The sequence below is a fragment of the Oncorhynchus mykiss genome, chromosome 12, assembly GCF_013265735.2.
Source record: "Oncorhynchus mykiss isolate Arlee chromosome 12, USDA_OmykA_1.1, whole genome shotgun sequence".
Lineage (NCBI taxonomy): Eukaryota > Metazoa > Chordata > Actinopteri > Salmoniformes > Salmonidae > Oncorhynchus > Oncorhynchus mykiss.
Window position 1 is genome coordinate 87,249,215 of NC_048576.1, and position 14,314 is coordinate 87,263,528.

At 43.5% G+C, this 14,314-nt stretch overlaps 1 protein-coding gene across 6 annotated transcripts in view; it reads right to left on the reverse strand.

Moving 5' to 3' along the window:
• The window catches only part of LOC110537856 (mitochondrial Rho GTPase 1-A), a 36,103-nt gene that overhangs the window by 14,682 nt on the left and 7,107 nt on the right, over nucleotides 1-14,314 (reverse strand). For 5 of the 6 annotated variants that reach the window (XR_005035182.1, XM_036939005.1, XM_036939007.1 and 2 more), the window contains exons 6-17: nucleotides 14,197-14,305; nucleotides 11,822-11,923; nucleotides 11,536-11,634; nucleotides 10,679-10,787; nucleotides 9,856-9,976; nucleotides 9,247-9,331; nucleotides 8,870-9,015; nucleotides 8,621-8,721; nucleotides 8,293-8,423; nucleotides 7,775-7,858; nucleotides 6,993-7,115; nucleotides 6,427-6,629 (exon numbers count right to left, since the gene is read on the reverse strand). Coding sequence is in view for 4 of the 6 variants with exons in the window: in XM_036939005.1 (XP_036794900.1) it covers nucleotides 6,427-6,629; nucleotides 6,993-7,115; nucleotides 7,775-7,858; nucleotides 8,293-8,423; nucleotides 8,621-8,721; nucleotides 8,870-9,015; nucleotides 9,247-9,331; nucleotides 9,856-9,976; nucleotides 10,679-10,787; nucleotides 11,536-11,634; nucleotides 11,822-11,923; nucleotides 14,197-14,305 (1,413 nt within the window). In the remaining 2 variants the exon portion in view is untranslated. Of the gene's footprint in view, nucleotides 1-6,368; nucleotides 6,630-6,992; nucleotides 7,116-7,774; nucleotides 7,859-8,292; nucleotides 8,424-8,620; nucleotides 8,722-8,869; nucleotides 9,016-9,246; nucleotides 9,332-9,855; nucleotides 9,977-10,678; nucleotides 10,788-11,535; nucleotides 11,635-11,821; nucleotides 11,924-14,196; nucleotides 14,306-14,314 lie in introns of all 6 variants that reach the window. The other variant, XR_005035183.1, reaches the window with a different exon arrangement.

Sequence of the window (14,314 nt, forward strand, 5' to 3'; positions counted from 1 at the left end):
AGAGAGATGTCTGAAACAGTCCGTACCAAATCCTCAACGAACGCAGAATAATAGTAGTGCCCTAACTACATAAAGAACTCTGTTCACTATCAAGAGAGATGTCTGAAACAGTCCGTACCAAATCCCCAACGAACGCAGAATAATAGTAGTGCCCTAACTACATAAAGAACTCTGTTCACTATCAAGAGAGATGTCTGAAACAGTCCGTACCAAATCCCCAACGAACGCAGAATAATAGTAGTGCCCTAACTACATAAAGAACTCTGTTCACTATCAAGAGAGATGTCTGAAACAGTCCGTACCAAATCCCCAACGAACGCAGAATAATAGTAGTGCCCTAACTACATAAAGAACTCTGTTCACTATCAAGAGAGATGTCTGAAACAGTCCGTACCAAATCCCCAACGAACGCAGAATAATAGTAGTACCCTAACTACATAAAGAACTCTGTTCACTATCAAGAGAGATGTCTGAAACAGTCCGTACCAAATCCCCAACGAACGCAGAATAATAGTAGTGCCCTAACTACATAAAGAACTCTGTTCACTATCAAGAGAGATGTCTGAAACAGTCCGTACCAAATCCCCAACGAACGCAGAATAATAGTAGTACCCTAACTACATAAAGAACTCTGTTCACTATCAAGAGAGATGTCTGAAACAGTCCGTACCAAATCCCCAACGAACGCAGAATAACAGTAGTGCCCTAACTACATAAAGAACTCTGTTCACTATCAAGAGAGATGTCTGAAACAGTCCGTACCAAATCCCCAACGAACGCAGAATAATAGTAGTGCCCTAACTACATAAAGAACTCTGTTCACTATCAAGAGAGATGTCTGAAACAGTCCGTACCAAATCCCCAACGAACGCAGAATAATAGTAGTGCCCTAACTACATAAAGAACTCTGTTCACTATCAAGAGAGATGTCTGAAACAGTCCGTACCAAATCCCCAACGAACGCAGAATAATAGTAGTGCCCTAACTACATAAAGAACTCTGTTCACTATCAAGAGAGATGTCTGAAACAGTCCGTACCAAATCCCCAACGAACGCAGAATAATAGTAGTGCCCTAACTACATAAAGAACTCTGTTTACTATCAAGAGAGATGTCTGAAACAGTCCGTACCAAATCCCCAACGAACGCAGAATAATAGTAGTGCCCTAACTACATAAAGAACTCTGTTCACTATCAAGAGAGATGTCTGAAACAGTCCGTACCAAATCCCCAACGAACGCAGAATAATAGTAGTGCCCTAACTACATAAAGAACTCTGTTCACTATCAAGAGAGATGTCTGAAACAGTCCGTACCAAATCCCCAACGAACGCAGAATAACAGTAGTACCCTAACTACATAAAGAACTCTGTTCACTATCAAGAGAGATGTCTGAAACAGTCCGTACCAAATCCCCAACGAACGCAGAATAATAGTAGTGCCCTAACTACATAAAGAACTCTGTTCACTATCAAGAGAGATGTCTGAAACAGTCCGTACCAAATCCCCAACGAACGCAGAATAATAGTAGTACCCTAACTACATAAAGAACTCTGTTCACTATCAAGAGAGATGTCTGAAACAGTCCGTACCAAATCCCCAACGAACGCAGAATAATAGTAGTACCCTAACTACATAAAGAACTCTGTTCACTATCAAGAGAGATGTCTGAAACAGTCCGTACCAAATCCCCAACGAACGCAGAATAATAGTAGTGCCCTAACTACATAAAGAACTCTGTTCACTATCAAGAGAGATGTCTGAAACAGTCCGTACCAAATCCCCAACGAACGCAGAATAATAGTAGTACCCTAACTACATAAAGAACTCTGTTCACTATCAAGAGAGATGTCTGAAACAGTCCGTACCAAATCCCCAACGAACGCAGAATAATAGTAGTGCCCTAACTACATAAAGAACTCTGTTCACTATCAAGAGAGATGTCTGAAACAGTCCGTACCAAATCCCCAACGCAGAATAATAGTAGTGCCCTAACTACATTAAGAACTCTGTTCACTATCAAGAGAGATGTCTGAAACAGTCCGTACCAAATCCCCAACGAACGCAGAATAATAGTAGTGCCCTAACTACATAAAGAACTCTGTTCACTATCAAGAGAGATGTCTGAAACAGTCCGTACCAAATCCCCAACGAACGCAGAATAATAGTAGTGCCCTAACTACATAAAGAACTCTGTTCACTATCAAGAGAGATGTCTGAAACAGTCCGTACCAAATCCCCAACGAACGCAGAATAATAGTAGTGCCCTAACTACATAAAGAACTCTGTTCACTATCAAGAGAGATGTCTGAAACAGTCCGTACCAAATCCCCAACGAACGCAGAATAATAGTAGTGCCCTAACTACATAAAGAACTCTGTTCACTATCAAGAGAGATGTCTGAAACAGTCCGTACCAAATCCCCAACGAACGCAGAATAATAGTAGTGCCCTAACTACATAAAGAACTCTGTTCACTATCAAGAGAGATGTCTGAAACAGTCCGTACCAAATCCCCAACGAACGCAGAATAATAGTAGTGCCCTAACTACATAAAGAACTCTGTTCACTATCAAGAGAGATGTCTGAAACAGTCCGTACCAAATCCCCAACGAACGCAGAATAATAGTAGTACCCTAACTACATAAAGAACTCTGTTCACTATCAAGAGAGATGTCTGAAACAGTCCGTACCAAATCCCCAACGAACGCAGAATAATAGTAGTGCCCTAACTACATAAAGAACTCTGTTCACTATCAAGAGAGATGTCTGAAACAGTCCGTACCAAATCCCCAACGAACGCAGAATAATAGTAGTGCCCTAACTACATAAAGAACTCTGTTCACTATCAAGAGAGATGTCTGAAACAGTCCGTACCAAATCCCCAACGAACGCAGAATAATAGTAGTGCCCTAACTACATAAAGAACTCTGTTCACTATCAAGAGAGATGTCTGAAACAGTCCGTACCAAATCCCCAACGAACGCAGAATAACAGTAGTGCCCTAACTACATAAAGAACTCTGTTCACTATCAAGAGAGATGTCTGAAACAGTCCGTACCAAATCCCCAACGAACGCAGAATAATAGTAGTACCCTAACTACATAAAGAACTCTGTTCACTATCAAGAGAGATGTCTGAAACAGTCCGTACCAAATCCCCAACGAACGCAGAATAATAGTAGTGCCCTAACTACATAAAGAACTCTGTTCACTATCAAGAGAGATGTCTGAAACAGTCCGTACCAAATCCCCAACGAACGCAGAATAATAGTAGTGCCCTAACTACATAAAGAACTCTGTTCACTATCAAGAGAGATGTCTGAAACAGTCCGTACCAAATCCCCAACGAACGCAGAATAATAGTAGTGCCCTAACTACATAAAGAACTCTGTTCACTATCAAGAGAGATGTCTGAAACAGTCCGTACCAAATCCCCAACGAACGCAGAATAATAGTAGTGCCCTAACTACATAAAGAACTCTGTTCACTATCAAGAGAGATGTCTGAAACAGTCCGTACCAAATCCCCAACGAACGCAGAATAATAGTAGTGCCCTAACTACATAAAGAACTCTGTTCACTATCAAGAGAGATGTCTGAAACAGTCCGTACCAAATCCCCAACGAACGCAGAATAATAGTAGTACCCTAACTACATAAAGAACTCTGTTCACTATCAAGAGAGATGTCTGAAACAGTCCGTACCAAATCCCCAACGAACGCAGAATAATAGTAGTGCCCTAACTACATAAAGAACTCTGTTCACTATCAAGAGAGATGTCTGAAACAGTCCGTACCAAATCCCCAACGCAGAATAATAGTAGTGCCCTAACTACATAAAGAACTCTGTTCACTATCAAGAGAGATGTCTGAAACAGTCCGTACCAAATCCCCAACGAACGCAGAATAATAGTAGTACCCTAACTACATAAAGAACTCTGTTCACTATCAAGAGAGATGTCTGAAACAGTCCGTACCAAATCCCCAACGAACGCAGAATAATAGTAGTGCCCTAACTACATAAAGAACTCTGTTCACTATCAAGAGAGATGTCTGAAACAGTCCGTACCAAATCCCCAACGAACGCAGAATAATAGTAGTGCCCTAACTACATAAAGAACTCTGTTCACTATCAAGAGAGATGTCTGAAACAGTCCGTACCAAATCCCCAACGAACGCAGAATAATAGTAGTGCCCTAACTACATAAAGAACTCTGTTCACTATCAAGAGAGATGTCTGAAACAGTCCGTACCAAATCCCCAACGAACGCAGAATAATAGTAGTGCCCTAACTACATAAAGAACTCTGTTCACTATCAAGAGAGATGTCTGAAACAGTCCGTACCAAATCCCCAACGAACGCAGAATAATAGTAGTACCCTAACTACATAAAGAACTCTGTTCACTATCAAGAGAGATGTCTGAAACAGTCCGTACCAAATCCCCAACGAACGCAGAATAATAGTAGTGCCCTAACTACATAAAGAACTCTGTTCACTATCAAGAGAGATGTCTGAAACAGTCCGTACCAAATCCCCAACGAACGCAGAATAATAGTAGTGCCCTAACTACATAAAGAACTCTGTTCACTATCAAGAGAGATGTCTGAAACAGTCCGTACCAAATCCCCAACGAACGCAGAATAATAGTAGTGCCCTAACTACATAAAGAACTCTGTTCACTATCAAGAGAGATGTCTGAAACAGTCCGTACCAAATCCCCAACGAACGCAGAATAATAGTAGTGCCCTAACTACATAAAGAACTCTGTTCACTATCAAGAGAGATGTCTGAAACAGTCCGTACCAAATCCCCAACGAACGCAGAATAATAGTAGTGCCCTAACTACATAAAGAACTCTGTTCACTATCAAGAGAGATGTCTGAAACAGTCCGTACCAAATCCCCAACGCAGAATAATAGTAGTGCCCTAACTACATAAAGAACTCTGTTCACTATCAAGAGAGATGTCTGAAACAGTCCGTACCAAATCCCCAACGAACGCAGAATAATAGTAGTGCCCTAACTACATAAAGAACTCTGTTCACTATCAAGAGAGATGTCTGAAACAGTCCGTACCAAATCCCCAACGAACGCAGAATAATAGTAGTGCCCTAACTACATAAAGAACTCTGTTCACTATCAAGAGAGATGTCTGAAACAGTCCGTACCAAATCCCCAACGAACGCAGAATAATAGTAGTGCCCTAACTACATAAAGAACTCTGTTCACTATCAAGAGAGATGTCTGAAACAGTCCGTACCAAATCCCCAACGAACGCAGAATAATAGTAGTGCCCTAACTACATAAAGAACTCTGTTCACTATCAAGAGAGATGTCTGAAACAGTCCGTACCAAATCCCCAACGAACGCAGAATAATAGTAGTGCCCTAACTACATAAAGAACTCTGTTCACTATCAAGAGAGATGTCTGAAACAGTCCGTACCAAATCCCCAACGAACGCAGAATAATAGTAGTGCCCTAACTACATAAAGAACTCTGTTCACTATCAAGAGAGATGTCTGAAACAGTCCGTACCAAATCCCCAACGAACGCAGAATAATAGTAGTGCCCTAACTACATAAAGAACTCTGTTCACTATCAAGAGAGATGTCTGAAACAGGTGAAGCACTGTAGTGTATAGAGCAGAAGCTGCTGATGATTTCTGTCAAATGATTTCCATCCTAGAGTCCAGTCATTTGAAGAGCGAGGGCCTGGATTCTTAGCTATAGGCCTCTATGCCTTGGGAAAGACAATGCTTTTAACATTAGATAACGGGAGTTCTTCCCTGTATAGCGGAGATTTAAGGCTCAATTAAATGGACATTAATCTAACCCAATGGATAATCTCTAACTCCACCTCTCATAGAGAATGAATGGCTAAGACTGTCAACAACTCCACCTCTCATAGAGAATGAATGGCTAAGACTGTCAACAAGTCAATAACACCCATTCAGTACAGCTGACTGGGGAGACTTCCTTCAAGGCCAAAGGATTTTCAGTGGATTACCTTCGTTTTGGGACTTCAAATGGCCTAGTCATCACCTTACAGTTAAACTTATCGTACCACAACACATTGACAGTTGCCAACGCTAAGGAACTGAAATAAAACAGCACCTAAAATATCTCACCCTCTCAGGAAGAAGCAGCTTAATGTAGGACTAGAGAGGAAGGGATACATGGAGGACAGTGGAGGGCTGGGCTCACCCCTGCTCATTCAAAGGGGATCAATAGAAAGCCAGGGGTGTCTGGAGACGTCATACAGGACGTAACGAGGTCACAGAGGGCTGGCTGGAGGAAAAGACTACGAGGTGACGGTGAAGTCAGAGGATGGAATTAGGACCACTATGGTCTTTGAGGGGACTATACTCACGGGTACATGGCCATGGTGGTGAGTTTGGTGTAGAGGTCTTTGAGGGGACTATACTCACGGGTACATGGCCATGGTGGTGAGTTTGGTGTAGAGGTCCTTGTTGGGGGCGTCCACCGTGTTGCAGGTCCAGGGTTGGGGCGGGTGCAGCTTGTTCTTGCGGCAGAAGTCCAGCGGGGTCAGGCTGTAGTGCTGGCGCGCCTCGTGCAGGTCTGACTTGGAGGCGATCATCATGCACGGCGTCTTGCTGTCCATGAAGTATTGCTGTCATGGGTCAAAAGGTTCAAGTTCAGAGGTTAGTTATAAGAGCAAGACGAGATAAGGATTGTTGCTATCATAACATTTTGGTAAACAGTTTCAGAAGGTGAAAAGCTGAAAGCTGAGAAGTCCCTCTATTCCAGGTTAGTGAATCAAGGATCAGGGCCCATATTCACAAAGCATCTCAAGTGGAGTGCTGATCTAGGATCAGTTTAGCCTTTTAGATCATAACGAATAGGATTACATGGACAGGGAGGAACCTGATCCAAGATCAGTCCTCCTACTATAGACATGTGGTGAATACAGGCCCAGGACTAAACTAAGGACTGATGGATTTGATACAGTTTGTCAGTTAGGTACTGTACACACCTTGTAGACCTTGGCACAGTACTCAAAGGAGCGCGGGTTGTTAACGTCATACACCAGACAGACCACGTCACACGCCAGGTCCTCCTCTGAGAGGAAGTCAAAGTCTGGCATCACCTCATGAAGCTACAGGGAGACAAAAGAGGAGAGAAGCGGGGAGAAGAGGAGAGAGGGGTGAAGAGGAGAGAGGTGTGAAGAGGAGAGAGGGGTGAAGAGGAGAGAGGGGTGAAGAGGAGAGAGGTGTGAAGAGGAGAGAGGTGTGAAGAGGAGAGAGGTGTGAAGAGGGGTGAAGAGGAGAGAGGGGTGAAGAGGAGAGAGGGGTGAAGAGGAGACAGGGGTGAAGAGGAGACAGGGGTGAAGAGGGGAGAGGGGTGAAGAGGGGAGAGGGGTGAAGAGGAGAGAGGGGTGAAGAGGGGTGAAGAGGAGAGAGGGGTGAAGAGGAGAGACGGGTGAAGAGGAGAGAGGGGTGAAGAGGAGAGAGGGGTGAAGAGGAGAGAGGGGTGAAGAGGAGAGAGGGGTGAAGAGGGGAGAAGGGGGAAATAGTTGAGACCGTTCAATGTCAACGTTTCAGCAGAAAGGCCTCTCTAATATTCACTGTGTCACACTGAACATATTAGTTTCCAAAACATACGAGGGGAAAACACTTATGATTTACTGCTAGACAGCTGGACACATAAAACACAGTATTATAAATGATACAACTGTATTATAATCCATCTCCCGGGGTTTTAATCTTGTTACCGGGCAGAAAGCATGGATACGGGGAGAGAGATGCACAGCCTCACCAGTAAGTACTTCTCCTGGCCGTAGACATACGTGGTGTTGATGGAGTAAAACGATTTATGGTCTTCTCTGATCTTCCGCTGTTTCTGTTAAGTAACGCAGAAAAACACACATTCACCACTCCACATTGATACAACAGTACATGTTATTCCTCACTGCTAAATAGTTAAGTTTGTATAATAATAATAACAATAATAATAATAATAATAATCATAGATAGTTTGCTATGTCTTAAAGGAGTTGGTAACACAGTAACAGACTGCCCAAGTCACCCTGGCTACTTAAAAGTAGCTATGAAACAGAAATGTGTGCTTAGCAGGTAGCAGTGAGCCTTCCATGGAAAAGCCAGGATCATGTACATTAGGCACCAAATTCGGAAAAAAAACTGAATGAAACAGGGAGGGACTACCTGAATTTGTCCAATAAGAAAAAAACATATATATTTTTGCATTGCAAAACATATTGCTGGGGTGTGCCATAATGAATACACCCCAGTTGTCCGGTAGCTCCAGGGACTCACCAGCAGGTTGCGACCCAGAAAGGCCTGCAGGAAGCTGGTCTTGCCACTCCCCCTGGCTCCCAGAATGTTACAGCGGAAGACGCTGCGCTGCGTCTGCTTCTTCTGCAGGTCGATGCGCTTGTTACGGGTCACTGAGGGAGGAGAGACGGGTGAGGAACAACATATACAGATATACAGATGCATGTGCACGCAAACATACAAATACAGTGACTGTAGATTTATAGTAACTCACCACTAATTATGTTTCAAATGCACAAACAGAGAGGCCACAATAATTAACACCAATACATGACAAGCATATAAACCCAGTCACGCACGCTCACATTACCTGTGATGGCTGCTGCCTGGGACTCCTGCTCACAGATGATTGAGTAGCCAAGGTAGCCCAGGTACTCCAAGCAGCGCTGCACATCCAGGTACGTGGTTAACCTGGCCAATCAGACAATTGAAAGCCTGTTACCATACGAAAGTGAAGAAGTTTGAGTTTCAGCAAAGCGCTGTTTAACTGCATTACCAAATCATTCAAATTAGACAGAGGTAACAGGTAGTGTAGTCCAGGTATGCTGGCCTAACTCACGTCCACTGTGACAGATAACCCTGGTAGGTGATCCAGCCCTGGTCGTTGGTACACACTGTGTTGTTGACGTCGGGACCCCAAGGCATGTAGGGAAACACTTTGAACAGGTCCTTGACTTCCTCTGGAGACAAGGCACAGTCTCTGTCCTGACACACACACACACAGGTTAGGACCACTGTTCTAAAAATATGATAGCTTTGTGTAGGGTTGCAATATTTCGGTAACTTTCCCAAAAGCCGGTTGGAGGATTCCCTCCCTGCTTATTCCCTCCTGATTCCGGGAAACTTCCAACTGGGACTTTGGGAAAACCTGTGAATGTTTGTGTGTGTGAGGCAGAAGGGAACACAACAGTAGGAGTTATGTCATCCAAGACTTACTTTGTCGTGCTTGTCGAAGACACTCTGGAGGAAGAGGTACGCGTTGTGGTTGAGCTCGGTGGTGCAGTCAGCAGGTATTTTTAGCCTGGCACGGACAAGAGAACATTCCAGATTAATCTCATTAAAAGTGCTATGGCTAAACTGGCATTGTTCAAAAGGCTCACCCTGGGAAAGACCTAGTGCTGCTTGCAAGTCATAACAAGTAGTGTAAGATGCACCCACAGACAGCTTGATGGTTCAGTAGGTTTCATCAACGTTAACATCTTTGACACAGTGTAAAGAAAGTGAGAGCCTGCAGAGAAGATGTCCTTTATCTGCTATTGACTGAAACTGAATTGGGGCCAGAGAGTCATTGTTATGCTCGTCCAGCCTTACATAAACAGGTGTATATCTCCCTCTTTCTGCCCAGAGGTAAGAGTTGCCCATACGTACAGCAGGGTTGTGTTCTGTAGGCGCGAAATGGAAGAAAGTGCTAAAACACAGAGTGAAAGTTATCACCATCTACACATGTCCAGAACAGGTGGTTTTTGTTTCCGCTGTAAAGCGTTTTACTACGATGTGCCCTAATGTACATGACCCTGGTCCAGGAGGGTTCAAGTGTCCACTCACAGGGGGAACAGGTATTCCTGGTGGAGCTCCAAGTCGTCGTCGTACCCAAACCTCCGCAGCACCGTCCAGGTGGTCTCGTGACGCCCCCTCTGGATGAAAAGCGTGTGCAGAAACAAGAACCCTAGTGGCCAATCAGGGAGAAGAATGGACACACGTCAGAGATACACCCAGACACAACGTTAGAGATGGACACAGTACACTGGTAAAGGGTTATTAAATATGTTATTCATGCATGACCTTTAGTGAAGGTTACAGAAGAGAGTACAAGGGAGAGTGGGCAGAGAAGAGAGAGAGATGGAAAGAGAAAAGAGATTGAATGAGAGAGATGGAGAGAGAAAAGAGAGATTGAATGAGAGAGATGGAGAGAGAATAGAGAGATTGAATGAGAGAGATGGAGAGACAATAGAGAGATTGAATGAGAGAGATGGAGAGAGAATAGAGAGATTGAATGAGAGAGATGGAGAGAGAAAAGAGAGATTGAATGAAAGATGGAGAGAGAATAGAGAGATTGAATGAGAGAGATGGAGAGACAATAGAGAGATTGAATGAGAGAGATGGAGAGACAATAGAGAGATTGAATGAGAGAGATGGAGAATAGAGAGATTGAATGAGAGAGATGGAGAGACAATAGAGAGATTGAATGAGAGAGATGGAGAGAGAATAGAGAGACAATAGAGAGATTGATTGAGAGAGATGGAGAGACAATAGAGAGATTGATTGAGAGAGATGGAGAGACAATAGAGATTGAATGAGAGAGATGGAGAGAGAGATTATAGAGAAACTGACTGAAAGAAGGGAAGGCCTACAATGTGGTCAGTCTCACCTTTGAGAGTGAGTCCGTTGTCCTCAACTCCGTCCGTCATGTTCTTCCTCACCACGTTCTTGACATCCTCTAAGGCCTGGGGCGCCAGGGGCATGTTGAAACACGTCCTCTACCAGACACACAACACATGTGTCACCCACACAGAACTACAATATCCACACAGAACTACTATATCCACACAGAACTACTATACCCACACAGAACTACTATACCCACACAGAACTACTATACCCACACAGAACTACTATACCCACACAGAACTACTATACCCACAGAGAACTACTATACCCACACAGAACTACTATACCCGCACAGAACTACTATACCCGCACAGAACTACTATACCCACACAGAACTACTATACCCACACAGAACTACTATACCCACACAGAACTAGAGTGAAGAATGAAAGTCTACAGACAGCACAATGCTGCATCCAAGTGCTTCAACAATAAATCACTCAACACACATCACCTAAACACAACTGAACATACGTCTGGTGAGACCAAAATGGGAAAGAACCAGTCTATTCCAACAAATCTGACACAGCTACTAATGTAACGTGGTTTGGGATATATGAAGTCACAAGCAGATATGTATACAGCTTTGCACCATTTACTAGAGGACAAAAGATGCTCTGAAAGGGTTTCTAAATCAACAACCTGTCTGCAGGCTACCGGTGAACCCACTAATAACCTATCCCTCCCCCTCTCTTCCACTCACGTTCAAATAAACTGCCATTGGAAAAGGAAGTAAATCAGGTTATTTCACTTCAGCCAGATAAAGCACACAAGCCTGCAGCTACAGCCAAGAAAGGTTTTCCCACGAGGTTTATTTTCCCACAGTGAGGCTCCTACCTGGAAGAAGTTGAGTTCTTTGTCGTTGAGGATGCCATCGTTGTCCAGGTCCGACACTTTGAAGATGCGAGTTAGAGACTTGATGCAAGACGGCTTCATCTGAATAAACACAAAGTATACATTTGAAATATGTAAAATATGATATTTTTGGAGAGCTAAAAAGTAGATGTTGCCTGTGTACCCATGGTAGCGCTAGGAAACGTTTGGATTGCGTAACCTGACCAGGAAAAGTAACTACATAGTTAGGGTAGCTAGGGACCTGGAGTTTTCCCTCTGCCCTCCTCACCTCCTTCTCCTCTGGGCAGTACAGGGGTCCTGTAGGGTGGAGCACTGCCTTCTGGGCATAGTAGAACAGTTCTGAGATGTTCTTCAGGTTTTTGGCAGAGCACTGAGAAACACAAAGATACAGTAACCTCAAAAACAGCTGGAACAATACACTGAGAAACACAAAGATACAGTAACCTCAAAACCAGCTGGAACAATACACTGAAACACACAGATACAGTAACCTCAAAACCAGCTGGAACAATACACTGAGAAACACAAAGATACAGTAACCTCAAAACCAGCTAGAACAATACACTGAGAAACACAAAGATACAGTATCCTCAAAACCAGCTGGAACAATACACTGAGAAACACAAAGATACAGTAACCTCAAAACCAGCTAGAACAATACACTGAGAAACACTAAGATACAGTAACCTCAAAACCAGCTGGAACAATACACTGAGAAACACAAAGATACAGTAACCTCAAAACCAGCTGGAACAATACACTGAGAAACACAAAGATACAGTAACCTCAAAACCAGCTGGAACAATACACTGAAAAACACAAAGACACGGTAACCTCAAAACCAGCTGGAACAATACACTGAGAAACACAAAGATACAGTAACCTCAAAACCAGCTGGAACAATACACTGAAAAACACAAAGACACGGTAACCTCAAAACCAGCTGGAACAATACACAGACAAAAAGACCCCTGCTGAGGTCTAACAACCATGTATTGGCAAGTAGACAGGAAACCATTATGTTCACTTTAGTAACATCTTTAGGGTTCCCGAGTGGCGCAGCAGTCTTAAGGCACTGCATCTCAGCGCAAGAGGCGTCACTGCAGTCCCTGGTTTGAATCCAGGCTGCATCACATCCGGCCATGATTGGGAGTCCCACTTGTGGACAATTGGCCCAGGGTCATCCGGGTTAGGCCGTCATTGTAAATAATAATTTGTTCTTAACTGTCTTGCCTAGTTAAATAAAGGTTACATTTACAAATTCTAAAACCATTATGGGTACTGTAGGACATCAGCAGCCACTGTTGAAATAAAGGGTTAAGCCGGCATTTCATTGTACTAAACCATGTGTATATGACAAACCATCACCTATCCCACTTCTTTAACTACTTACACATCAATTGGTTCTCAATCAGCTTGAGTTGTGCATTGCAGATTTATGGTGCTTCAGTGAAAAAAACACTCAAGCCACAAGACCAACCTCTTAGTGGTCTAAATGAGGTCATGGAAAGCAGAACGTCATCTCTCAATGTGAAACTAGGGTCCAGAAACAGCCTGGCTATAAACCCCAGTGGCGTTGCCATGACAAGGGGCTGATTCCACACAGGGGGGAAGAGAGTGTACAGATGTTAAATATGTAGAGACTGAACAGTGTTGCATCACGTACAAGTACCCATGAACCTTGTGCAGTACAACTGCATAACGGATCCTGACCAGGTTGTCACTTTAACACATCTGACTGTGTGTATTCTCTGTGTGTGTGTGTTCTCTGTGTGTGTGTGTTCTCTGTGTGTGTGTGTTCTCTGTGTGTGTGTATTCTCTGTGTGTGTGTATTCTCTGTGTGTGTGTATTCTCTGTGTGTGTGTGTTCTCTGTGTGTGTGTATTCTCTGTGTGTGTGTGTTCCAACACGTCGTCCCCTCCACCTCCACTACTTTTATCCTGTAATGAATCTAGCCAGAGAGGACATGTGACTGGGTTGTCACATGAGACCAATGGAAGAGTGATGTAGCCAACTACTTTCCTCCATGATAGAAATGCATCTCAGCACACACACTCAGTCAGTCAGTAGAAAGACACAGAGGGGTCATGTTCATTAGGCACCAAATAGAACAAAGAAACTGACTGAAAAGGGCTAATTTACTATGTGGACTTGGCCAATAAATGCTTATTTTTATTTTACGTTGCAAAATGTTTTATTTTGTGTGCCATAATGAATACTGCCAGGGTCTCTGCAGCAGAAAGACAGACTCATTTACCCGCCAACAGATAACATTCTAACTGAAGTCAGGGGTTAGCTGAAACATTAGGAGTCTCCCAGCCCAGGGCCAGCAGACAACCTACATCACAAGGTCAATGCATCAATTAGATTTTTTTATGCTGTTTTCAGCTGTTGGGATTTCAGAACCGGGATAGAATATGAAACCATTGTTGATCAAAGTTCTGCAGGCCTGAATTCAATTAATCAGATGATCAGAGACCCTTAAAATACATTTCTAGTAGTTCAATACCATTTTGATTGAGCCTCGACGCAAGTGTAACACAACAACTTTCATTAGCCTAGCTATATGGTCATTCTCAATGTACTCTTGCTAGGCACTCAAAATGGAGGCGGTAAACAGAGTCACCAGTCAGTGTTCTCTTACCTCCACGCAGGTCTCAATGTCAGAGTACTGGTTCATGATGGGCAGGATGGTCTCCATACTGCTGTGTTCTACCAGGTCTGACTTATTCCCCACCAGGATCAGTGGTACCCTGCAACAA